Here is a 26,603-nt window from a genome sequence, read left to right as displayed (position 1 = left end):
GGAGAACGTGCAGATTCCGCACAGACAGTGACCCAGCAGGGAATCGATCCTGGTGCTGTGAAGCCACAATGCTAACCACTAGGCTACCGTGCTGCCCTAATTAATCTTTTTAAGCAAGTCGTTATGGTGGGTAGGAAGAGTGTCTGTTGATGTCTGTATTGGGAGGCATTTATAAAATTCCATATTGTTAGCAAGAAGAGTGTACAGATTGGAGGTAAATTTGCATGTGTCTCTAATTTGTGGAGAGGACTGTGCGGAATAAAGGTAATGTATCTTGATTAGCAAATGTGACACATGGTCCCTCAGGGACCTGTACTGGGGCCTCAGCTTGTCCTATATAACAGTGACTTGGATAAAGGAATAGAGAGTTGTATGTTCAAATTAGGAAGCCCAACCAATTGTATAGCTGGGAGCTGGAGTTTCCAAAGGGACGTGGATTAAATGAGTGTAGCAGTGTATGCCGAATGTAGCAGATGGAGTTCAATTTGAGGAAGTAAGTCTTCCACTATGGATATAAGAAAAAAAAATCAGAATATTTTCCTATTAACAAGAGATTAGTGATTGGAGGAAAGGGATTTGGGTGTTAGTAATCAGTTGTGAGCCTTTATTTCTAGGTTGGATACAAAGGTGAAGAAGTCCTGCCACAGCTTTACACATCTTGGCCATACACTGCAGTGTCTGGAATATTGCATTCACCTTTGAGCCCTGCAGTTCAGGAAGGCTATATTGCCCATGATGCTGATGTTTACAAAAATTAAATTGAAGGCAGGTTGCATTAGTATGGATAGACATTCCCTTGGGCATAGAAGATTGAGGGATGATCTACTCAAGGTGTTTAAAATGTAAGCAAATTTTGATCGGGTGGACATAGAGAAACTACTTTCTATAGTAGGATCCAGAATAGAAGGGCAGAATTTAAAATTGGTGAGGTTATTTAGAAGTCAGGAGCCCTTTTTTACACACGGTGATAGAAATCTGAAGCTCTTCAGATGCCAACGCAGGATCAGTTGAAATTTTCACAACTGAGATCAATTTTTTTTAATTAAGCAAGGGTGTCAAGGGATATTGATCAAAGTTGGATACATGGAGTTATTCACTTCAATTGTAAGAATAAAAAAGCAGAATATTTTTTAAAAGGTGAAAGATTTGTACATATTGGTGTTCAAAGCAAGGGCGGCACGGTGGCACAGTGGTTAGCACTGCTGCCTATGGCACTGAGGACCTGTATTTGATCCCGGCCCTGGTTCACTGTCTGTGTGGTTTGCACATTCTCCGTGTGTCTGTGTGGGCTTTCTCCCCCCCCCCCCCCCCCCCCCCCAAAAGATGTGCAGGGTAGGTAAATTGGCCATGCTAAATTGCCCCTTAATTGGAAAAAATAATTGGGTACTCTTTTTTTTGAAAAATTGATGTTCAAAGAGACTTGGGTGTGCTTATACAAGAAACACAGAAGGTTAACATGCAGATTAGCAGCAATAAATTAGGAAGGTAAATACTGTGTCTGCGTGGGTTTCCTCCGAGTGCTCCGGTTTCCTCCCACAAGTCCAGAAAGACGTGCTTGTTAGGTGAATTGGACATTCTGAATTCACCCTTCGTGTACCCGAACAGGCGCCGTAATGTGACGACTAGTGGCTTTTCACAGTAATTTTATTGCAGTGTTAATATAAGCCTACTTGTGACACTAATAAAGATTATTATTGCAAGTAACTGGCGTATGAGTATAAAGAAGTCTTGCTGTAATTGTACAGGGATTTTGTAAGACAGCGTCTGGAGTATTGTGTGCAGTTTGGTCTGCCCATTAGAAAGGATATACTTGCATTGGAGGCGGCACAGCGAAGGCTCACTAAATTGATCCCCAGAATGAGAAGTTTGTCCTATGATAAGCTTGAGTAAATTGGGCTTGTATTCTCGAGTTCAGAAGAATGAGGAGTGATCTCATTGAAACCTACAAAATTCTAAGGTATTTGACTGGGCGGATGCTGAGAAATCTTTCCAGTTGGTCGACGATTCTGATATGGGGGCCCGATCATTTAGGACTGAGCTGAGAAGAAATTACTTCACTCAAAGGGTTGCGAATCTTTGGAATTCTCTACCCTAGAGGTTGTGAATTCTCCATTGTTGAATTTAGTCTCGGGGAATTATGGGATATTAAAGAAGTGTTGGGAAAATGGAGTTGAAGCCCAAGATCAGCCATGATCTTATTGAATGGTGGAGCGAACTCGCTGGGTCATGTGGTCTACTCCTATTTCTTACATTCTTTATATTTAATTTGAATTCGAAGTCGAGTATCTTTGGATCGGTATGTTCAAATATTATCATCAAAAATTGCAAATATGCAGTGGCTTGGTTAGCATCTGGGAGAAAAAGATAGCCATTGAAAAACTAAAGTGTGTTATGTCCCAAAGCTTTCAGGTTGCATCTGAAATGTGAATTTTCCACTTTCAGATGCTGATTAGTTTATGCCAGGCACTTGTGACTTTCAGAACAATAGATGTGTTCTTTCACTTCAAGCAGGGGAGAGAGAGAGGGAGAGCATTTCTTTCATTTCCAAGGTTTCAATACTTCAAAGTTCTCTCAGAAAGCATTCTGCAATTACTGAACATTGTCAGGCAGAACACTGCCCCTGGCGAACTCACCAGTTGCCAGTTAACCAACCGAACCGACTCCCTCCAAAGCACTTCCTAAGCTCCGCCCAGTGCTGAACAGTCTGGCTTCTCCTCTCCAAAATACAAAACCTGGGAATGCAGTGACCTGGCAAGCAAGCTCTTTCAACTTTGAGACTTCTGCTTAAAGGCACATCCCAATTATGGATCCACAGATAAAAATAATAAAAGAAATAGGAACAAAGGAAATACAGAGGAAGGACTCTTGCACTATGCAGGGGCATGATTACCTAAAGCCAAAATAAAAGGTGTTATAATTTAAAGTAAACTTTTGTTGTTTAAATAAATATTAATGCGTACAGATCTTGCATCATAATTCTTTAATTAAAGTTTTGTACACTTTGCTTACTTGGTGATTCAGCATTAAATAAAATAAGCTGTTATCCTGCAGAATTCATGTGTAAGTTGAATAGACTGTAGGCATATAGAGTCTTCACAAACCTGAGGGTGAGAACATGTCTATCACTCTGTCCAATATTGGGAGAGAGCGAGTGGAATTGTTGAGCTAGGCCAGGCATGGAGGAGGGGAGACGGGTGGACATCCCACACCAGTCATTTAACATTCTTACAAATAAGTTGTTAGAAGGTACACTACACTGAATTATAAAAGTTAATGCATTTGGAGGAATCATGTTGGCATATGACTCCTTATAATATGTTACAACGTTTAATGTTGACAGCACAATTCCAACAATTGTTTTGAACCTGCTTTCATTTATATACCCTAGTTTTGTTTATGCTCTGTGAGCTGGAAAATTCAGTTAATTGACTTAATGTTTAATACCCTTTTAATCTTTTGTGTTTCATTTGTTATACTTTGCACAATAGATATATGGCAAGTGAGAAATTTTAGCACAATCAAACTCGCATAAACAGAACATAATCTTCCTACTCAAATAACGTACCTTCAAGATTCTAAGTGGCCTTGACTTAGTAGCTGACATTGAGTTAGGTACTAATAAGTTTCACTGCAGTTCAAACTGCTGAAGCGACACAAATAGCAAAATGTCATCTGGCTGTAAGAACTATTTTCACATGAAAACATTCATGGGAATGGCAACCGATTATTGGCCTGGATCTTGCCGTCCGTGATGAAACCACTATTGCTAACCTTGCAAAAATCTACCAACAAATCTCTGTGTCCTCTTTCCTGATGGCAGTTTAAATCTGGTGCCAAGTCAAGAGGGTGTCTTGGGATGCAGCAGCAGTGATGTCTCCATGCAATTTATGAAGTATTCACAGAGCAAACTAGGAAGTTAAAAGCACTTAAGTTTTCATTTTGAAGCTTTCATACATCAGAATAAATGAGATTGCGATTGGATTTGTCGGGAAAGTAAAATAAAGATAAATATAGTTTTTTAATGTAGAAAAATTTGACTTTTCACAAATATACAATTAGCTTCCTTGGGCCAGTGAGCATATTTAGCGCAATTATAAAGTTAGTACCCAGTTGAAAACTAAGTTACACCTCATTCAATGAAGGTATTTTTACAAAGTGTGTAAGAGTGCAAGTTCTCATCAATTCAAATGTTTTTTCCATTGATTGTCGTCTGGGTGTGTCTCCACTCTATGGCAAGGTAGAATCACTGACTGTGACTTCTGGATTTCTTCGTTATTCTGCACATGTGTGAACTCCCAAAGTTGTTGTCAGTTTCAGAGGGTTAATGACAGCGAATGCTGATGCTTTCATTGTCATTACCACAGCAATATTCCAGTCATTGCGTTCTCGAAACAAGCTGCATATCTTTTTTAGTGGTGCCGGTATTTTGTTGCCCACCGCTAGTCACCCTGAAGCTATTAAAAGCATATCCCATACTGTGGGACTGGAGTCATCTGTAGATCATATCAGGTAGTGGTCACAGGTTTCATGATCCAGCCAGTTTCATGGCTTTTTTGTAGTGCCAGTCCACAACTGGTCAGATCCACTTACTGGAATCTGAAGTCCAAATTTGTCAATGGTAATTTTTGGGTGTAGTCCGCTCCTGTTACTGCAAACCCCTTGAAAGGCTTTTTTCCCCCCAAAATGTGTTCAACAAAACAAATCATTTGTTGTTCCACATTCTTGAAGATCTATAACACAACCAGAGATTTCCAGCTACTACTCTTATGGGATTCTCATGGAGTGACCCATGACTTTGTATCTTTCCTAAATTGTCTTTATAATTCTCCAAAACTACTGGAAACAATCCCCTTTCCCAACATTTTATGCAGAACTGTCAAATTTTGATTTTAAGTTAAAGAGATTATTATAAGTTTAGATACTGATGCAAAAAGGCTAGGAAAGTTTTGTTGGGCTGAATGACAGTTGAAATATTGAAAGTTCAGTGAGAGTTTTGAATCCTGCATCAATAATAATAATCTTTATTATTGCCACAAGTAGGCGTATAACACTGCAATGAGGTTACTGTGAAAATCCCCTAGTCGCCAAATTCTGGTGCCTGTTCGGGTACACATAGGGAGAATTCAAAATGTCCAATTCACCTAACAAGCACATCTTTTGGGACTTGGAGGAAACCGCAGCACCCGGAGGAAACCCATGTAGACACTGGGAGAACGTGCAGACTCTGCACAGGCAGTGATCCAAGCTGGGAATCTAACCTGGGACACTGGCGCTGTGACGCAACAGTGCTGACCACTGTGACAAGCTGACAATTTCAGAGAAAAATATGAGCATCAGAGAAAAACCTCTTAACATTATTCAAATACATTTTATAGACAAGTGTCCAGTGTTTAGGAATTTCTTCAGATAATTAGATATTGAAGCCAAATACTGATTTGGAGTTTTCTCCTTTGGATCAAAAAAGTTACATTGGATGATCAGAAACTCAAATCCTACAGCATCACTGAACTGAAGCCTCTCACAGTAATGGGAAAGAAAATCAAGCAAAATGTGAATCGAGCTGTCATATTGTGCCTTTATGTTGCTACCCAAGACAAATTTACACCCCAATGACTTTTTTAAAAATTCAATAGTTAACCTTCCGTCTTTTCTTCCTCAAACAGGTAACGGAATGGCATGCTGGGAGATGGCAGGTGCCTTTGCCACTAGTTCAAGTGCTCAAAAGTGCTATTTGCTGTTTTACCAAAGCAAGACCGCTTCTCGCTCCGGAATGTGAACATGTCCAATATGTCTTGAGCCGGCTGGCTTTGTAAGTAGCTGCTTTTTAAATTTATTTAAAGGCAGCAGGGCCAATTTTTAATTCTGAGTAAAGTATAGCAAGGTTTAGGGCATTGGTGAGACCACATCTAGAGTACTGTGTTCAGTTTTGCTTGAGGGATATAGCTGCAATGGAAGCTGCACAGAGAAGATTCACTAGGCTTATTCCTAGGATGATGGGATTGCCTAATGAAGAAAGGTTGAGATAGGTTGCAGTTATACTCATTAGAGTTTGGAAGAATGGGAGGTAGTCTTGTTAAAACATATAAGATTCTGAGGGGCTTGATGGTAGAAGCTGAGAGGATGCTCCCTTCATGGGCAAATCTAGAAATAGGGAGCACAATTTAAAAAAATTAGGGATCTCCTATTTAGACAGTGATGAGGTGGAATTTCTTCTCGGGACTATGAATCGTTGGAATTTTCTTCACCATAGAACAGTGGAGGCTGGGTCATTGAATTTATTCAAGGCTGAGTTAGGTGGATTTTTGATTCACAAAGAAGTGTTCTCAAGGCCCTGATCTTTATGAATGTCAGAGCAGGCTCAAGGGCCAAACTGGGGGATTCTTAACTGCTATCTGCAAACACAACTATTTTGTTGTGTGGATTGAGTATAACACCTCCTTGTCTGCAGCCAATTTTGTGGATTGATTTCATAAGAGAGCAGCCCCTTGAGCCTGTGTTGGGGGTGTGTTCAGTGATCTGTTGGTCAATTAAATTTGCACAGGTCTTGTTGGTATTAGCGTTTAACATACTCCCCAAATCAAATTTCTTTGGCTTGCATCATGTCTGATAGTGGGGACCATTGTTTGCTTGGCTTCTCTCAGTGCTGCTCCTCACTGTGTATTTGGAAGTGAACAGGAGTTGTGACCAGACTGCTTTATTTTTACTTTGTTCCTTCTTTGTCTTTGGCGAAGCAACAATTCTTTGTCACAGTGACATATTAACCTGCTGTTTGAGAACCTGAATCTCCTTTGTGATTCTGTATTTTGTGTTGTCTCTGGGGAGACCGGTGGTAATATTGAACACAGCAACATAGTTTGAATTCAAAGTGGATATCATTCAATCTACCAAAACAACCTTGAAGTACGTGTCAAAAGAATTGTCAAGTTGATCTGCGACTAGATGTTCAATTTGCCAGTTTATATAAAAGTTCTGCATTAAGGGGCTAGCTATACATTGAACTATAAATTCAGAAATGTCTACCAATGCACATGTGTACCAATCCATTTACCATGTAGTGCTCTGGCTATTTGGATACAGGCATGTCACAGGAATTCATAGGTTGAGGAAGCAGGTGAGGAAATGTATTAATTACAAAATAAAAAGCTCTTTTTTCAACTATAACATGTTCAAAAATGTTAAATTTGGAATTTATCAACTGAGAAGAAGGAATTGCAATAGAAATAAGATTTAAGATGACCATGGATTAATTGCATATCCAGGATATTTATGGAAGTAGGTGCACTTTTTGCTTTATTATGAAATATCCTAAAAAACTAAAACAAATATTAGCTACTCGGGTTAGCTAGTGGAAACCATTTCCTGAACAGTTTTGTGACAAACGGGCCAGAAGTAACATTTATTCCATAAACTTCTGAACATATTCAGCCAAGTATTTCCAAGATTTTTCATGACTGATCTTGCACTGCTTCAGCAATCTACCTGGGCCATAAATTGTCCACAAACTGTTTTTTCATGTATTCCTGGTACATGCCTTGGGCTTATTTTTGTGACAGCATTGAGGTGTATATATATGGGATTTTGTTCTGAACTCTGGCTCTGCTTTTCAGAAATCTGAGGTGATTTTTAGAAATGTTGTCTTCTGAGACTAACCTGTTTTTCTTTTCTCCCTTTGTTTCTCTCTCGCCCCACCCTCACCAAAACAAAAGCATTTAGTCAACAGTGGTGGTGGGAAAATCCTTACCTTTCATCAGGCTGGTTTAATATTGACCTAATTGTTATGGAGTCAATGTACATCACTGTAGTTTTAAATATATTTAATGCCTTCTCCTCCACCTATCTGTGTGTCTTATGACTTTCATCAGATCTTTTATATTATCACAATGTTGATTCAGTTAGAAGTTTATTCCTGTTAATTTCCTGTCTTTTTATAACTGACTTTGACTGAATGTTTTCGCATGAAAATATAAGACAAGGCCAGCTGGCATGTTCCACAAATTCTCAATATTTTGTGCATCATCGTTCAGCTACTCCCTACCCACCAGCAGCCATGCCATATTACATTATACCTACCTTTAAGCACAATATGATCTTGGGTACCAATAGAGTTCTCCTTGTAAGATCTGCAACAAAGCATTATTCATCATAATAGCCATAAGACTACAATTCTCTGGCAAGGAGTCACTGAACATGTGACACAGTTCATCAAGAACACATGATCTGATTGAATGGCGGAGCAAGCTCAAAGGGCTGAATAGCCTACTTCTCCTAATTCATATGTTCCTAAATGGAGGAGTAGAACATGTGACCCATTGAACCTGCCCTGCCATTCAATACAATCATGGCTTCAGCTCCACTTTGGGGGTATTGATGCTGGTTTATTTCCCCACAATATTACTGCAACATCTGGATTATATATTTTAAATTGTGGAGGTATGAGTCACTTTGTCATTTTACTGTTTCAGTATAAGTCCCATTGATGCTTTAATAACAGGAGCTGGCGTAGGTCATTTAGCCATTCAAGTTTGCCCCATCATTCAGCAAGATCATGGTAGATCTAACTCAACTCTACCTTCTCATACTATCCCCAAGTCCCTTAATTCTGAGTACATAAAATTGTGTTGGCCTCTGACTTGAATGTGCTCAATGCCTGAGCATCCATTCCCTAAAATTTAAGATTGGTGAAATTCAGTTCTATAGCTTGTCATAGAGGAATTTGAAGTTTTAACCAGTTGGTGTCCAATCCAGTACGAGAACCAAACTCTCCTCCTGGACTTGAGCACACAATCTACACTGGTATTCCAGTGCTGTTCTAAGAGAACATAGAACATAGAAAATACAGCACAGAACAGGCCCTTCGGCCCACGATGTTGTGCCGAACCTTTGTCCTAGATTAATCATAGATTATCATTGAATTTACAGTGCAGAAGGAGGCCATTCGGCCCTTTGAGTCTGCACCGGCTCTTGGAAAGAGCACCCTACCCAAACTCAACACCTCCACCCAACACCAAGGGCAATTTGGACATTAAGGGCAATTTATCATTGGCCAATTCACCTAACCCGCACATCTTTGGACTGTGGGAGGAAACCGGAGCACCCGGAGGAAACCCACGCAGACACGGGGAGGACGTGCAGACTCCGCACAGACAATGACCCAATCCGGAATCGAACCTGGGACCATGGAGCTGTGAAGCAATTGTGCTATGCACAATGCTACCGTGCTGCCCTTAAGAACAAATAAATCTACACTATATCATTTTACCGTAATCCATGTACCTATCCAATAGCTGCTTGAAGGTCCCTAATGTTTCCGACTCAACTACTTCCACAGGCAGTGCATTCCATGCCCCCACTACTCTCTGGGTAAAGAACCTACCTCTGATATCCCTCCTATATCTTCCACCTTTCACCTTAAATTTATGTCCCCTTGTAATGGTGTGTTCCACCCGGGGAAAAAGTCTCTGACTGTCTACTCTATCTATTCCCCTGATCATCTTATAAACCTCTATCAAGTCGCCCCTCATCCTTCTCCGCTCTAATGAGAAAAGGCCTAGCACCCTCAACCTTTCCTCGTAAGACCTACTCTCCATTCCAGGCAACATCCTGGTAAATCTTCTTTGCACCTTTTCCAGAGCTTCCACATCCTTCCTAAAATGAGGCGACCAGAACTGTACACCGTACTCCAAATGTGGCCTTACCAAAGTTTTGTACAGCTGCATCATCACCTCACGGCTCTTAAATTCAATCCCTCTGTTAATGAACGCGAGCACACCATAGGCCTTCTTCACAGCTCTATCCACTTGAGTGGCAACTTTCAAAGATGTATGAACATAGACCCCAAGATCTCTCTGCTCCTCCACATTGCCAAGAACTCTACCGTTAACCCTGTATTCCGCATTCATATTTGTCCTTCCAAAATGGACAACCTCACACTTTTCAGGGTTAAACTCCATCTGCCACTTCTCAGCCCAGCTCTGCATCCTATCTATGTCTCTTTGCAGCCGACAACAGCCCTCCTTACTATCCACAACTCCACCAATCTTTGTATCGTCTGCAAATTTACTGACCCACCCTTCAACTCCCTCATCCAAGTCATTGATGAAAATCACAAACAGCAGAGGACCCAGAACTGATCCCTGCGGTACGCCACTGGTAACTGGGATCCAGGCTGAATATTTGCCATCCACCACCACTCTGTGACTTCTATCGGTTAGCCAGTTTGTTATCCAACTGGCCAAATTTCCCACTATCCCATGCCTCCTTACTTTCTGCATAAGCCTACCATGGGGAACTTTATCAAATGCCTTACTAAAATCCATGTACACTACATCCACTGCTTTACCTTCATCCACATGCTTGGTCACCTCCTCAAAGAATTCAATAAGATTTGTTAGGCAAGACCTACCCCTCACAAATCCGTGCTGACTATCCCTAATCAAGCAGTGTCTTTCCAGATGCTCAGAAATCCTATCCTTCAGTACCCTTTCCATTACTTTGCCTACCACCGAAGTAAGACTAACTGGCCTGTAATTCCCAGGGTTATCCCTAGTTCCTTTTTTGAACAGGGGCACGACATTCGCCACTCTCCAATCCCCTGGTACCACCCCTGTTGACAGTGAGGATGAAAAGATAATTGCCAACGGCTCTGCAATTTCATCTCTTGCTTCCCATAGAATCCTTGGATATATCCCGTCAGGCCCGGGGGACTTGTCTATCCTCAAGTTTTTCAAAATGCCCAACACATCTTCCTTCCTAACAAGTATTTCCTCGAGCTTACCAATCTGTTTCACCCTGTCCTCTCCAACAATATCGCCCCTCTCATTTGTAAATACAGAAGAAAAGTACTCATTCAAGACCTCTCCTATCTCTTCAGACTCAATACACAATCTCCCGCTACTGTCCTTGATTGGACCTACCCTCGCTCTAGTCATTCTCATATTTCTCACAGTAGAGAGTGATGCACTGTTAGAGGGATCAGTTTTTGTGTGAGACTTTTAAACCAAGGCACCATTTATGAACTCTGGTGGGCAAATTGCTTTCCAAATATTGCAGTCTACCAACATGAAAATAACCAAAGTAGACAGAAACTGATGATGCGTCTCATTGCCATTTGTAAGATATTGGTCTGGATTCTATGGTGGTAACAATAATGAGGCTATCAGATCGCAAAGTCATAATCCGATAGAAACTTCCGATGCCTGTATATGTGCAGTCGCACGTGAAAATACGGAGATGTTTTAATAATCTTTATTAGTATCACAAGTAGGCTTACATTAACACTGCAATGAAGTTACTGTGAAAATCCCCCAGTCGCCACATTCCGGCGCCTGTTCGGGTACACTGAGGGAGAATTCAAAATGTCCAAATCACCTAACAGCACGTCTTTCGGGCACTTCCAGCAGGGATATCCTGCTCCTCAGCCAGGTGCACTGCTGAAATCCTTGCTGATAGACTCCGTATGAATTAAATGCAAAGGCATGAATTTGCTATGCTTGCCCATTGTTGAACACTAAACAGTTGAGAAAGAGTTGATGTATTCAGCAGTAAGTAATTGTATTATGTTGTGATAACTTTTGTCATAATAACGACCTCTGAAATTTAATTTTACAAGTGTGGAGTTTCATTCTCCTGGAATCAAATTAAAATTGAGGAATTTAGAATAACTTCCTTTTATTTTCTTTAATCCTATCTGTATTTCCCATTCTTTAGTATTTTGTTATTTATCTTTCCTACTTTATAATTCCTGGGTCAGTGAGTATATTCAAGGCTGAGCAGCTCATTCTCCCACCCAGCTTTGTGTCAACTGCAAATTTGGCGATGTTACATTTTGCCCCTTTGTCTAAATCATTAATATATACTGTGAATTGCTAGGGTCCTGGCACTAATCCCTGTGGTGCCCCACTAGTCACTCACTGCCTGCCACTTGGAAAAAGACCCGTTTTTCCTACTCTGTTTCCTATCTGCCAACCAGTTTTCTATTCATCTCAATACACTACACCTAATCCCATGTGCTTTAATTTTACACGCTAATCTCTTATGTGAGACTTTGTTAAAAGCCTTCTCTAAGTCTAAATAAACCACATCCACTGGTTCCCATAGTTGCATCTTTAAAGAATTCCAGTAGATTTGTTGAGCATGATTTTCTCTTTCATCAATCCTTGCTGACTTTGCCAATTCTGCCACTGTTTTACAAGTGCTCTGCTATAAAATCCTTGTTAATGGATTCTAGAATTTTCTCCATTATCGACGTCTGGCTTACTGGTCTATAATTTCCCTGTTTTCTTTCTATTGCCTTTATTGAAGAGTGGGGTTACATGAGCTGCCTTCTGATGTGGTAGGAACTGTTCCAGAGTCTATGGAATCTTGGAAGATGACCACCAAACATCCAGTATTTCTAGAACCACTTTAAAATATATATATATTTATTAAAGTTTTTTAACACAATTTTTCTCCCTTACAAACAATATCCCCCCCCCTCCCCCGTAACAAAAAAAAAGCGAAATCGCGCAGAGCAAGATATATACATGGCAAAATGATATATTTACACAGCTTTGTACACTGGCCCTCACCTGTACGTGCCAGTTTCCCCAACCCTTCATGTTATCTCTTGCTCATCCACCCTCCCAGGCAGTCCCCCCCCTCCCCCTCCCCCCCAAGGTTGCTGCTGCTGCTGACCGACCTTCCTCTAACGCTCCGCGAGATAGTCTAGGAACGGTTGCCACCGCCTGTAGAACCCCTACGCAGACCCTCTCAAGGCGAACTTAATCCTCTCCAACTTTCTGAACCCAGCCATATCATTTATCCAGGCCTCCAGGCTGGGGGGCTTCGCCTCCTTCCACATTAGCAAGATCCTTCGCCGGGCTAATAGGGACGCAAAGGCCAGAATGCCGGCCTCTTTCGCCTCCTACACTCCCGGTTCGTCCACTACTCCAAATATTGCTAGCCCCCAGCTTGGCTTGACCCGGACTTTCACCACCTGAGATATTGCTCCCGCCACTCCTCTCCAGAACCCCTCTAGTGCCGGGCATGACCAAAACATATGGACATGGTTCGCCGGGCTCCCTGCGCACCTTCCACATCTGTCCTCCACCCCAAAGAACCTACTCAACCTCGCCCCCGTCAAGTGCGCTCTGTGGACCACCTTAAATTGTATCAGGCTGAGCCTGGCACACGAGGAGGAGGAATTAACCCTACCTAGGGCATCAGCCCACAGACCTTCCTCTATCTCCTCCCCCAGCTCCTGCTCCCATTTACCCTTCAACTCTTCTACCAGCGCTTCCCCCTCTTCTTTCAACTCCTGGTGTATTTCCGACACCTTGCCCTCCCCGACCCATACACCCGAGATCACCCTATCTTGAACTTCTTGTGCCGGGTGCAACGGGAATTCCCTCACCTGTCGCCTCACAAAAGCCCTCACCTGCATATATCTAAAGGCATTTCCCGGGGGTAACTCGAACTTCTCCTCCAGGCTCGCAAACGTCCCATCGATGAACAGGTCCCCCATTCTTCCAATCCCCGCCCTATGCCAGCTCTGGAACCCCTCGTCCATCTTCCCCGGGACAAACCGGTGGTTACCCCTGATCGGGGACCACACCGATGCTCCCATTGCACCCCGGTGCCGTCTCTACTGGCCCCAGATCCTTAACGTTGCCGCCACCACCGGGCTCGTGGTATACTTTGTCGGCGAGAGCGGCAGCGGTGCCGTCACCAACGCCCCCAGGCTCGTTCCTTTACAGGACGCCATCTCCATCCTCTTCCATGCCGCCCCCTCTCCCTCCATAACCCACTTGCGGATCATCGCCACATTTGTTGCCCAGTAGTAGCTCCCCAGGTTTGGCAGCGCCCACCCTCCTCGGTCCCTACTGCGTTCCAGGAACACTCTCCTTACTCTCGGGGTCTTATTCGCCCACACAAACCCCATAATACTCCTGCCTACTCTCTTAAAAAAGGCCTTCGTGATCACGATGGGAAGGCACTGAAACACAAACAGAAACCTCGGAAGGACCACCATTTTGACCGACTGCACTCTACCCGCCAGCGAGAGCGGTAACATGTGCCATCTTTTGAAATCCTCCTCCATTTGCTCCACCAACCTCGTCAGATTCAGTTTATGTAGGGTCCCCCAACTCCTGGCTATCTGGATCCCCATATACCGAAAGCTCCCCTCCGCCCTTCTCAGCGGTAGGTCCCCTATTCCTCTTTCTTGGTCCCCCGCCTGTAATACAAAGAGCTCACTCTTCCCTACATTGAGCTTATAGTCCGAAAACTCCCCAAAATCCCTTAGAGTCTGCATGACCTCCACCATCCCCTCCATTGGATCCGCCACGTACAGCAACAGGTCATCCGCATATAGCGACACCCGATGCTCTTCTCCCCCTCGGACCACCCCCCCTCCATTTATTAGACTCCCTCAATGACATGGCCAATGGTTTGATCGTCAATGCGAACAACAGGGGGGACAGGGGGCACCCCTGCCTCGTCCCTCGGTACAGTCGAAAGTGCTCCGACCTCCGCTGGTTCGTCACTACACTCGCCATCGGGGCTCTGTAAAGGAGCTTAACCCAATTGATAAACCCTACCCCGGACCCAAACCTAAGCAGCACCTCCCAGAGGTACTCCCACTCTACTCGGTGAACCACTTTTTCTTAACTCCTCTGGGATGTAGATTATCAGGCTCTGGGGATGTATTGGCCTTTAATCCCATCCATTTCCTCAATACCATTTCTCTACTAATACTGATCTCCCTCCGTATTCCTTAGTCTCAGAATCCACTACGTCACTCTCCATCTTGATGAAAAATGCTATCATATTATGGTCACTCATCCCCAAGGGGTCTCTCACATCTAGATCGGCAGTGATTCTTTCTCATTACACAATCTCGGGTGGCCTGGTTCCTCAACGTATTGATCCAGAAAACCATCCCGTATATCTGGTCACCTTGCAGCCAAGTCTGTGTAATCCCGATTATATCATACCTGTTTACATCTATTTGAGCAATTAATTCATCCACATTACTGCACATGCTCTGCGTGTTAAGGCACAAAGCCTAAAGGCTTGTCTTTTTAACATGTCCTGAACCCACTATTGTTCACTGTGGCCCTCTTTGAATCTGGCCCTTGGTTTATCTGCCTATCATTTTTCTTATTTCCCTTTCTGCCATTTGTTTTCATCCTCAATTCTCCCTCCGCTGATTCTTTGCATAGGTTCCCATCCTCCTGCCATTTTAGTTTAAGCCCTCAGCCACTCTAGCAAATACTCCCCCTAGGACATCAATCCCAGTCCTGCCCAGGTGGTGTGACCCATGCAGTTTGCACTGGTCCCATCTTTCCCAGAACCGGTCCTAATGCCCCAAGAATCTGAAACTCTCCCCCTTGCACCACCACTTCAGCTACGTATTCATCCGACATATCCTGCTACTCTTGACCAGCACGTGGCACTAGTGAGGTCCAATTTTCTTCCTAACTCCCTATATTCTTTTAGGACCTCATCCCTTTATTTTAAACCTGTGCCGATGGGTACCACGACCACTGGCTGCTAAACCTCCCCCTCCAGAATAGCCTGCAACCGCTCCAAGACATCCTTGATCCTAGCATCAGGGAGGAAATATGTCACCCTGGAGTCTCATTTGCAGCCTCAGAAACCCATATTTACACCCTTAGTAAATGCTTGCCTCACCTCTAGAATCCAGACCTTTTCTTCATGCTTGGGTCAAGACTGGAATAAGGTCTGGAGCCAAGTGGTCCTGGCAGAACCGAGACTGAGCAGTGAAGAAAAGTTTATTGAAAAGTAAGTGTGGCTTGACTGCACAGTCAAAAACACTTTGCATCATTTTGCTGATGACTGGCAGCAGGTCAAAGGGGCAGCAACTGACCAGACTGAATTTGTCCTCTTTAATGGAAAAGGATGCACCTGAGCAATTTCCCAATTTGTCAGATAGATACTGGAGCTGACTCCAGTACTAGAACAGTTTGGCTGAGGATGCAGATAGTTCCAGAGCGCACATCTTCAGCATGGCAGCCGGTAGTTGCCAGGACACACAACCGTTGCTATTTCCAGAGCTCATAATTAATTTCAAGATGTCATGTGGAGTGAATTGAATTGGTTGAAGACTCTGGCTTCTGTAATGATGGGCAACTCAGGAGGGGGACCAAGATGGATCATCTACCTGGTAATTAGGACAGAAGATGGCTGCAAATGTTTCATCCATGTCTTTTGTACTCGTGCTGCATTCCACCATCACTGACAGTGGGGACATCCATCAAGCCTCACCTCTTCCAGTCAGTTCTTTCATTGTCCATTGTCTTTATTACTTTTGCTCTCCACTTTTTAAAAATAATGGAGCATTAAAATGAAACAAACCTAATGTTCTTGCATGTATTTTGACAATGCTAATGAAATTCTTTGGGATGTTTCGCTACATTAAAATGTACTAGGCAAATTGATGTTGTGGAGAAAGACTAAGGCCATATTTCTCAAATGATTGAGTGAAAAAATATTTTAATATTTGATATTACCCACTTGAGGAAAGATGCTAACCATTGCCATTAGAACCTTGCTAACAATACATCTTCATCATTAAAATATCCTTCAGTGAGAAGCGATGAAAAGGAGCATTATTTTTAAAAGTGGAGAGCAAAAGTAACTTTTAATTTGAGAAGCTCGGGCAAATCTCAGAGTAGCTAACACCAGAACATAAATAGGAGGAATAGGCCATATGGCTCCAAGTCTGCTCTGCCATTCAATACGATCATATCTGATCTTGGTCTAACCGCACTTTCCTGCCTGTTCCCCATCAACCCTCGACCCCTCTTTAGTTCAATAATCAGTGATTCAGCCTTTACAGCTCTCTGAAATAGGAAATTCCTCCATCTCAATTTTAAATGGATGATTTCTTAATACTGAAACTGCACAGTAGTTCTAGATTTCCCCCACCAGGGGAAATGTCCTCTAACACCCTCACATGCCCCCTCAAAACTTTTTCTGTTTCAGGTCACCGCTCATTTTTAAAAATTCAAATGAGTAGCCTGCCTCATAAATGACCCCTTAATCCTAGAAATCAACCTGGTGGGCCTTCTCTGAGCTTCTTCCAATGCAAGTCAGTAGATATTGGTCTGTTTTGGGAGATGGTGCACAGTGTTCAGGGTGCATGTTACGGCTGCATTGAAAGCCATCTGTTGCTGGAGAGGTTAACTCCTAAATAGTAGTCCCTTCCACAGCTGGCACAGTGACTGATGGTTTTTCCTTGCCCCTCTCTCACTTGCCATCTGGTCATTCACTGCTTTTCCCACAGCCTGACTGCTTGTACCTCGGCACTCTTCAGCAGCAAGGACTTGGGTCCGGATAAACGTGAGGTTTCGTTTTCAAATTCCCTTGTATTACAGACGCCAATGAACTGTTGGTCTCGTGCTGATGACGAGCTTGCCATATAGCATACCTTGGGGCATGCAGAAGTCATGTGTCAGGCGCACATGATGCAGCTAATGGAGTTGCCACTGACTTTTTTAAATTTAGAGTACCCAATTCATTTTTTCCCATTAAGGGGCAATTTAGCGTGGCCAAACCACCTACCCTGCACATCTTTGGGTTGTGGGGGTGGAATCCACGCAAACATTGGGAGAATGTGCAAACTCCTCACGGACAGTGACCCAGAGCCGGTATCGAACCTGAGACCTTGGCGCCATGAGGCAGCAATGCTAACCACTGTGCTGCCCCGGAGTTGCCACTGAACTTGAGAGCAAACATACTGGGGATCCCTGCACGCTTGTGTACTTTCATTTTCAGCATTGATGCCCAATATAAGTCTGAAGCAGCGGAGGTAAAAGCTGTTTAGCTGTTTTTTGTGGTTTGCATAACTTGTCCATGCCTCGCTATTATAAAGGAATGTTATGAGAACACCAACCTGGTACACTCCGAGCTTTGTATTTTGGTTAGTTTGCTGTTGTTCCACATTTGCCTTCTCAACTTTGATATCACAGCTACAGCCCTGGTAATCCTGGTGCTGATTTCCATATCAAGGGACAGGTTACTGGTGATTGATGATTCAATCCTTGTGAAGCTGTCAATGTCCTCCAATAGGAGATGTTGGTGAAAGTTGGAGTCTCTACATTCTGGCCCATGACTATGGTCTTCCTGACACTTGTCATCAGTCCAAACTCCTTGTATCCTGTGAGAATCGATCTACAAGCTGCTGCAAGTGAAGTTCATTGTGGGATGCCAGTGCGGCATCATCAGAAAACAGCAAGTCACAGACTAGGACTTCACTCGCTTTGTCTTCGTATGCAGTCTTGCTAAGTTGCACAGCTTGCTGACATCTGTAATGCAGGTGGACACCCTCATTTGAGTCACCAAAAGTGTACAATAGCAACATGGAGACGAATATACCAAAGAGTTGTGTCAGGACGCAACCCTGCTTTTCCTGCTGCTGATCTGTAAAGCATCTGGGCAGCACGGTAGCACAAGTGATTAGCACTGTGGCTTCACAGCGCCAGGGTCCCAGATTCGATTCCCTGCTGGGTCACTGTGCGGAGTCTGCACGTTCTCCCCGTGTCTGCGTGGGTTTCCTCCAGGTGCTCCGGTTTCCTCCCCCAGTCCAAAGATGTGCAGGTTAGATGGATTGGCCATGCTAAATTGCCCTTAGTGACCACAAAGGTTAGGAGGGGCTATTGGGTTACGGGGATAGTGTGGAAGTGGGGGCTTAAGTGGGTTGGTGCAGACTCGATGGGCCAAATGGCCTCCATCTGCACTGTATGTTCTATGTAAATCTGATGTTGCTGTTGCTCCATTTTAACTGGAACTGCGTGTTCTTGTGGAAAGAGGAAATGACCCAGGAGAGCAGCTTATTTTCAACAGCAGTTTGAAAGTCCATCTCTGCTGACGCGATGAAATGCCTGTTGAGGCTAATGGAGGTGATGTAGAATGGTCTGTGCTGTCACGACACTTCTCCCATAACTGTGAGTGTCAGCAAATCCTACCAACTGCCGACCTGTCAACTCTGAAGCCACACTGAGGCTCTGGATAGATGCATGACCCCATGGTCAGCAATCTCATCCGAGCAATGAGAGCAAAGACCTTCCTCGCGATATTTAGCCTCAGTATTGCTGCAGTGTCTGCAATCCCCTTTATATTTCTACATGGTGACTATGTTTCCATCATGTATATCTTGAGGCATAGATTGTTTTTCCATCCAGCAGAGACACGAGTTGCTGGAGATGCTGAAGCAATACCAGTTTTCAGCTTTTGATAATTTCATGTGAAATGCCATCATCGCCCAGGGCTTCACCACTGGCATGGTGGTCTTGTTATGCTGTATTATGCTGGTCTCAAATGTCCAGCTATTATACGCGTTTACAATCTCAGTCAAGACAGGTAAGCGTATTAAAAAGAAACAATCTGGAACCCAATTATTTACTGAAAGGGTGAAACCACTAGATTCCATGGTTAAAGTTTTACTATTTAGGACCCTATGGAGTTCAGGATGCAGGCCTTCTGGTCCAGAGGACTTGTCAGCATTTAGTCTCCTTTAGCTTTCCCGGTATTTTTTCTGTAGTAATAGTAACTGTTTTGAGTTCCTTATTATTTTTTATCTCCGAATTTACTTCTGTGTTCTACTGCTGAGACCTACTTGTTCAAAATCTGTGCCATTTCCTTCTTTCCCATAATTAATTCCCCAGTGTTCTGAACAGGACGGGGTACGTTCAAACAACACTCATTTTTCCTCACCTCCGGTCCATAAATGGAAAGGTATTTAATTTGTTTCCTTTTTAATAAGTGGCAGTATATTTCCAAATCCCTCAGTCTTTGTATGATTCAACTCCTACTAAAAGCCCCAGAGCAAGATTGAGGTAAAATGAACTCAAAAGATTAGTTTATTATACAAATTACAAACCATGATATGTCACTGGCCCCTCCCCATACATAGAGTACAGAGAAGGGGAGAGACCACAGAGAAAATAAATATTGGTTCACATGAGGTCCAGCATCAAAGTCCCATGAGGAATTCTTTCACTGACGTCAGTGGGCCAAAAGCCAGTGTTGTAAGATTCGCTTCTCCAGTGGTGTTGGTGTCGTAAGAGATGAATCAGTTTGCAGGCAATGGTACAGAACTTTCAGCAGAGGTAGGGTAAATGGTGTCAGGTGTCCAGCCATGCCAGAGCTCCTTCTTTGTGACCTCCTCGTCGGGTGTTAAAACAGCAGGACCACCTAGCAGGTCAGGAAAACAATACTAACTTGTTCAACAAGCCAGAGTCTTGGGCCATGTGACCATACCTCGCCGCAATGTCTTCACAAAAGAATGTTTATCCAGTGTTTGATAATTGGTTATGTTCCAGACTGGTAATGTCTCAGCTATTTGTTGAAGGTTTGGGTTTGAGACGTCATTATCTTTGTAGACTCCCTGATTCCACTGGCAGGCCTGGCTTATCAAATACAAATGGCCTTTGTGCAGTTCCCTTTGAAGTCGGGCTGTGCTGTCCCCATGTGGTTTGTTAGTAAGGTTGGAATCCTTCCTTTTGATTTCCATTTCTTTTGTTTCATTATTTTTGGTCTGTGGACTCATAAGCGGAATGTCCCTTTAAGCAGTAGACTTAAGCTGAGGCAGTCAGGACAGTGTACCAGAATTTGTGTTTTTTGGAGAGGAGACCGACTTGTCAACAGCAAGGAAATCTTGAGGACTAGCTTTGGAGGCAGTCGGTTTGATTGGCTTGCAACCTGTGGATTGGCCAAGGACCGTGTTGTGGCTGACAACAGTCATTGCTTGGTTCCTGCAGGATGCTTCTGAGAGCGCTGGGCAGGGCAGAAGTGATTAAACCGTGAACGAAGAAGGCTCTCTTCTTTCTTTCTTTCTCTCTCTCTCTCTCTCTCTCTCTCTACCTCTCTCTACTTTTTTTGTATGTACTTATAGAAGCTTTGCATGTCTGTTTTTATATTTTGTTTTCTCTCGTACTCTAATTTTTCCTGTTTATTACTCATTTTAGTCATCTTTTGCTGGCCTCGAGCCTGCTCCGCCATTCCATAAGATCATGGCAGTTTTAATTTTAACCTCAACTTCACATTTCTGCCTACCCAGATAACCGTTCACCACTTTGCTAATCAATAATCTTATTTAATTATGCCTTAAAGATGTCCAAAGACTTTGGAATTCTCTTCCTCAAAAGTTGGTTGAAGCAAAGTCTTTCAATCCCATAAGAGAGGAAACATGTCCTCATCTGTCTTAAATGGGCAACCCCTTTTTAAACAATGACCCCTAGTTCTAGATTGTCACACAAGGGGAAACATCCTTTCCACATCCACCCTGTCAAATCTCCTCAGGATCATATGTTTCAATCCAGTCACCTCCTATTCTTCCAAACTCTGGAGGATGCAAGCGTAGCATGTCCAGCCATTCTGCATAAGACAACCCACCCATTCCTGGTTTTAATCTAGTAAACCTTCTCTAAACTGCTTTCAATGCATTTACATCTTTACTTAAATAAGGAGACCAATACGGTACCTAGTATTCCATATGTGGTCTCACCAATGTCCTGTATAACTGAAACATCTATCATAGAATTTACAGTGCCGAAGGCAGCCATTCGGCCCATCGAGTCTGCACCCTACTTAAACCCACATCTCCACCCTATCCCAGTAACCCCACCTAACATTTTATTTTTACACTAAGGGGTAATTTTAGCATGGCCAATCAATCGATCTAACCACACCTTTGGACTGTGGGAGGAAACCAGAGGACCCGGATGAAATCCATGCAGACACTGGGAGAAAGTGCGAACTCCACAGACAGTCATTCGAGGCTGGAATTGAACCCGGGACCCTGGAGCTGTGAGGCAGCAGTGCTAACCACTGTGCCACCCCTGAGTATGCATAACTTGCATACTCTTATACTCCCCTCGCAATAAACAATAATTCTATTAGCTTTTCTAATTACTTCCTGTCCCTGCATACAAACCTTTTTTGCGATTAGTGCACCAGAAGACCCAGATCCCTCTGCAACAGGTTCTGCAGTCTCTTACCATTTGGATAACATGCATTTTTATTCACCCTGCCAAAATGAACAACTTCACATTTTCCACATTATACTCCATTTACCAGATATTTGCCCACACACCTAACCTACCTGTATCCTTTTGCAGCTGCCTCCTGTCCTTTTCATACCTTGATTGTGACAAACAAATCAAATCGACATCGACTAAACATTACTTAGTTGGCAACTATTACTCTCAAACAACAGAAAAGATGACGCTTATTAATGTCTTGATGAAACAGATAATCTCGTACTTTACAGCATTCTCTCCACAAGTATTTGTTTCTACAGGAAGCAGGCCAGGCTTTCTCTGAAGCATTTGATTATCTTTCCCGCTTTACAGCTACTACCTGACCTGAGCATTTCCAGCAATTTCTTTAACCTTATTTTTAATTTGGAGCATTTCTTTATGTTAGCTGCTAGCAAGTGATTTTACAATTATGGTTTTTGAAGCATTTGATTAAATGCAAAGAAGTAAATTGATTAATATTTTTCTTCTTCCCAAAACAACTGTAATATTTGTACTGATAATCCTACTTTCAACTTCTCTGCCTTCTCTCTAGGAGCTGCTTTGAAGTATTGCTATATTGTAAGGAAGAAGACGCTAAAGAGTTTTGGGAAGAATTTTTAATAACTATTCAGGTAATATTTGCCATTTTGCACTGGTGTCTTGGTGCAATCACTGTTAAGTATATAAATTAGTTTTATGCACAAAATATACACGTTATAGTTTATGCTTGCTGTGTCACAGAATGCTTGCTTTGTCTCCTGTAACTTGTGGCATTGCTTTTATATTAAAGCAATCTAATTATCCTGGTTCCTAATTTCCATTAACATTGTGCATTCTTTCTCCACAGGAATGTCACAATGTTTTACAAAATGACTTAAATGCAGAATTTGATATCCTAATCAGGATGAGTAGAAATGGAGGTCCATGGCAAAGTCCAGTACTGATGTCCATCCTTAACCAAGAGTTAGTAACTCAGGAATTAGGTACTGTAATTGCTATCCTGATTTTGTTTGTTTAAGTAATGGCACTCTCTTTCTTTCTTCCCCCCCCCTTCCCCCATGTCTGCTGTTCCTGTCATTTATAGACCTGTGCACTGCTAATGTTGAAGCAGATGTTCCTCTTATGTACTCAGTGCTAGTTTCATGGTTGAACTTTTTTGTTTACAAACATTTTAATTATAATCTTGAGCAATTTATGTACAAAACATTTAATAACACAGCCTTCCCCTTCAGCAGTCTAATTCAGTTACTAAGCACCCCCCTCCCTAACAGCTAACAGTGATCAGCTCTTTAAAGTACATTATAAACAGTCGCCACCATCTACGGTAAAATCATCCACTGACCCTCTCACGGTAAACTTAGGTGCAAAAACTCCAAGTCACTTAGCCACACCGAGATGCTTGGTGGTGTAGTCGACTTCCAGCCCAAGAAGATCCGCTTTTGTGCCACCAATGAGGCAAAGGCCAGGATGCCTGCCCTGCCTGGAGCTCCGGCACAACCAAAACTCCAATAAAGCGCCACTAATGGGCAAGGTTTCAACTCCAATATTCAGGATTGCTGACGTAGTCTCCAAAAAGAACATCCAGAAGCCCACTAGCTTTGATCATGATCAGAACATGTGTCCATGGTGCGTTGGGCCACCTGAACACCTCTATCACCACCCTTTCAAAAAAGTGTCGTTCTAGCCTTCGTGAGGTGAGCCCGGAACACTACTTTTAGCTGGATGAGACTCAGCCTTGCACAGGGTGAGGTCGAGTTGATCCTCTTCAGTACCTCACTCCAAGCGTCCTCCTCCCAAGATCGGCCCCAGTTCCTCCGCACTTGACTTCATACCCTCAATTGAGCATGTCTCCTCCCCCTCTATCCGCTGTATATAGCCATGTTGGCTACCTCCGAGCCCGAGCAGGATAAGATCCTCTCGAGTATTGTAGAAGGCTGCTTCACCGGATAGGCAGAAAAGTACATTTTAGCCCAGCTGCGTACCTGGAGATATCTGAACCCATTTCGTCTGTAACCCCATATTTTTCCTTCAGTTCGCCCAGGCTCGCAAACCGACCCTCTTTATGAAAAAAAGTCTCTCCTTCTCAACCCTTTTCCTTCCATTCTCTAAACCTGCTCTGGCAGGCTCGAATAGATGGTTCCCACAGATGCCTTGAGGCAGCACTCAAATTAAAATGTTGACGGAGTTGCCTCCAAATTTTTAACATGTACACTATCACTGGGTTAGTCGTGTATTTCTTAGGCACCACCGGTAACTGAGCCATTATCTCTCTCTCTCTCTCTCTCTCTCTCTCTCTCTCTCTCTCTCCTTGGGCTTTTACTCGCCCAAATAAACCAAGTCACCAGCCAGTCAGTCGGAAGGCACTGGAATAAAATAAAAATCTCAGCAATATATTCATCTTAAACTATTCCATTTGACCCGCCAGGGATAATGTGAGATCGTTCCATCTGTGGAAGTCCACTGTGACCTTCCCCATTAGACTTGTATAATTCAACATCTGGAGTTTCCCCTAATCCCTTACTGTCTGTGGCAAAGCACCTTGCTCCAATGAATCCTTGTCCCAATAGAGGGACCAATAGGTCTACAAATGTTCTATAAAATTCCACTGAGAACCCATCGGGTCCTGGTGCCATCCCCAACTGCATCAATTTCAACGCCTTCTTTCACTCTTCCAACTCCAGTGGCACTTCAAGGTACTCCCATTGTTCCTCCTCCACTTGGGAAACTCAAACTCCCCAGAAATTCCACTATATCTTTCTCATCCCATTGGGCCTGTATAAATTTTCATAGAAGGTCTTAAATACCTCATTCATCATCTTCTGGTCTGAGACCAGCCCCCTATCCCAAGCTTTATCTGGGCAATCTCTCTCTCTGCCTCCTGGTTCCTCATTTGACATGCCAGGAGCCTACTCGCTTTCTCCCCATATTTGTAACTAGCCCCATTAGCTGGCCTCAGCTGTCGTACCGTCCTATCTGTGGAGATAGATTGAACTGAGTTCTCAGTTTCTTTTCTCTATCTGCTAATAGTTCTGGGGATGGGCTGTCTGCATACTTAAGATCAATCTCTATAATTTGTTGTGGACCAGGGCGTAGAAACTCCAAAGTGTATTATGAAGCTCACCTGACCTTTAACTTATATGTTGAATTTGGCTAGGATGAGCACAAGAGCCTTCACTTCAGGTGTGATTCATCAGACTTCCTAGGTGCTTTTAGCAAAACAAAGTTTACTGTAAGAATGTAGTTAACATATGTAAAACAGATAGCAAGAAGTTGTTCTCAATTACAAACATGAAAAAACACACAACAGTTACAGTAATTTATGTATATAACTCTTACTGAATCCTCCTTAGTAGCTGTTTCAATTCAATACAAAATCCAATAAACCAAAACCCCACACCCAATGGTGATTTCAGTTCCCTGGAACAGCTTTAAATTGAAAACAGGGAAACGCTGCTTCTCTTCGGCAGTCCAAAGCAACTAAACCTAAACCTAAACTGAAACCCAAACACAAAACCCCCTCTCACCTGACAGCCACAGCCAAGCTTCATCCACAAATGACGTCACTGAAACCGTGCTACAAGCCATGTGGTAAGACCAAACCTTTCTTGAAGGGACACTCGCATGACAAATATCATCTTCCAGCTCCCTCCTTGCCTCCAGCTTTACATGCGCCTTGAAGGATATAATTTCTCCCCTAATAACTACCTTCAGTGTTTCCTATAGCATTGAGGGTGAGACTTCCCCCTTATTCAATATATAATCCTGATAGCTCCTGAGATCCTTGCACAGAACCTCCGGTCCGCCAGCAGACCCACATCCAGCCACCATCCCTTGTGATGCCCCTGGCCTACCAGACAGAGTCAATGGATGGGAGGCGGGTTTGTGTGATGGACTGGGTGGAGTTCATGGCTCTCTGTAGTTTCTTGTGGTCTTGGCCGAGCAGATGCCATACCAGGCTGTGATGCAGCCTGATAGGCTGCTTTCTATGGTGCATCTATAAAAATTGGTAAGAGTCAATGGGAACATGTCGAATTTCCTTAGTTTCCTGAGGAAGTATAGGTGCTGTTGTGCTTTCTTGGTCGTGGCGTTGACATGCGTGGACCAGGACAGGTTGGTGATGTGCACACCTAGGAATTTGAAGCTGTCAACGATCTCCACCTAGGCCCCATTGATGCCGAGAGGGGTGTGTACGATACTTCGCTTCCTGAAGTCAATGACCAGCTCTTAGGTTTTGCTGGCATTGAGGGAGAGATTGTTGTTGTTACATCACTCTACTAGGTTCCCTATCTCCCTCCTGTATTCTGACTCATCGTTGTTCGAGATCCAACCCACTACGGTCATGTCGTCAGCAAACTTGTAGGTGGAGTTGGAGCCAAATTCTGCCACACAGTCGCGTGTGTGTATAGACCATATAGTAGGGGGCTAAGTACACAGCCATGCAGGGCTCCGGTATTGAGGATTATCGTGGCAGAGGTGTTGTTGTTTATTCTTACTGATTGTGGTCTATGGGTCAGGAAGTCGAGGATCCAGTTGCAGAGTGAGGAGCTTTTGGAGCGTTGATATGAGTTTGGCTGGGATTAT

At 43.3% G+C, this 26,603-nt stretch overlaps 1 protein-coding gene across 1 annotated transcript in view; it reads left to right on the top strand.

The window, feature by feature from the left end:
• The window catches only part of LOC140427794 (zinc finger protein 654-like), a 71,600-nt gene that overhangs the window by 18,928 nt on the left and 26,069 nt on the right, over positions 1 to 26,603 (top strand). Inside the window, exons 2-4 of the mRNA XM_072513459.1 lie at positions 5,664 to 5,809; positions 22,576 to 22,654; positions 22,870 to 23,005. Of these exons, the coding sequence (XP_072369560.1) occupies positions 5,664 to 5,809; positions 22,576 to 22,654; positions 22,870 to 23,005 (361 nt within the window). The remainder of the gene's footprint in view (positions 1 to 5,663; positions 5,810 to 22,575; positions 22,655 to 22,869; positions 23,006 to 26,603) is intronic.

This window comes from Scyliorhinus torazame, chromosome 8 (genome assembly GCF_047496885.1).
Source record: "Scyliorhinus torazame isolate Kashiwa2021f chromosome 8, sScyTor2.1, whole genome shotgun sequence".
Lineage (NCBI taxonomy): Eukaryota > Metazoa > Chordata > Chondrichthyes > Carcharhiniformes > Scyliorhinidae > Scyliorhinus > Scyliorhinus torazame.
Note: the sequence above shows the minus strand (reverse complement) of the source record. Positions and strands in the feature narration are given on the sequence as shown.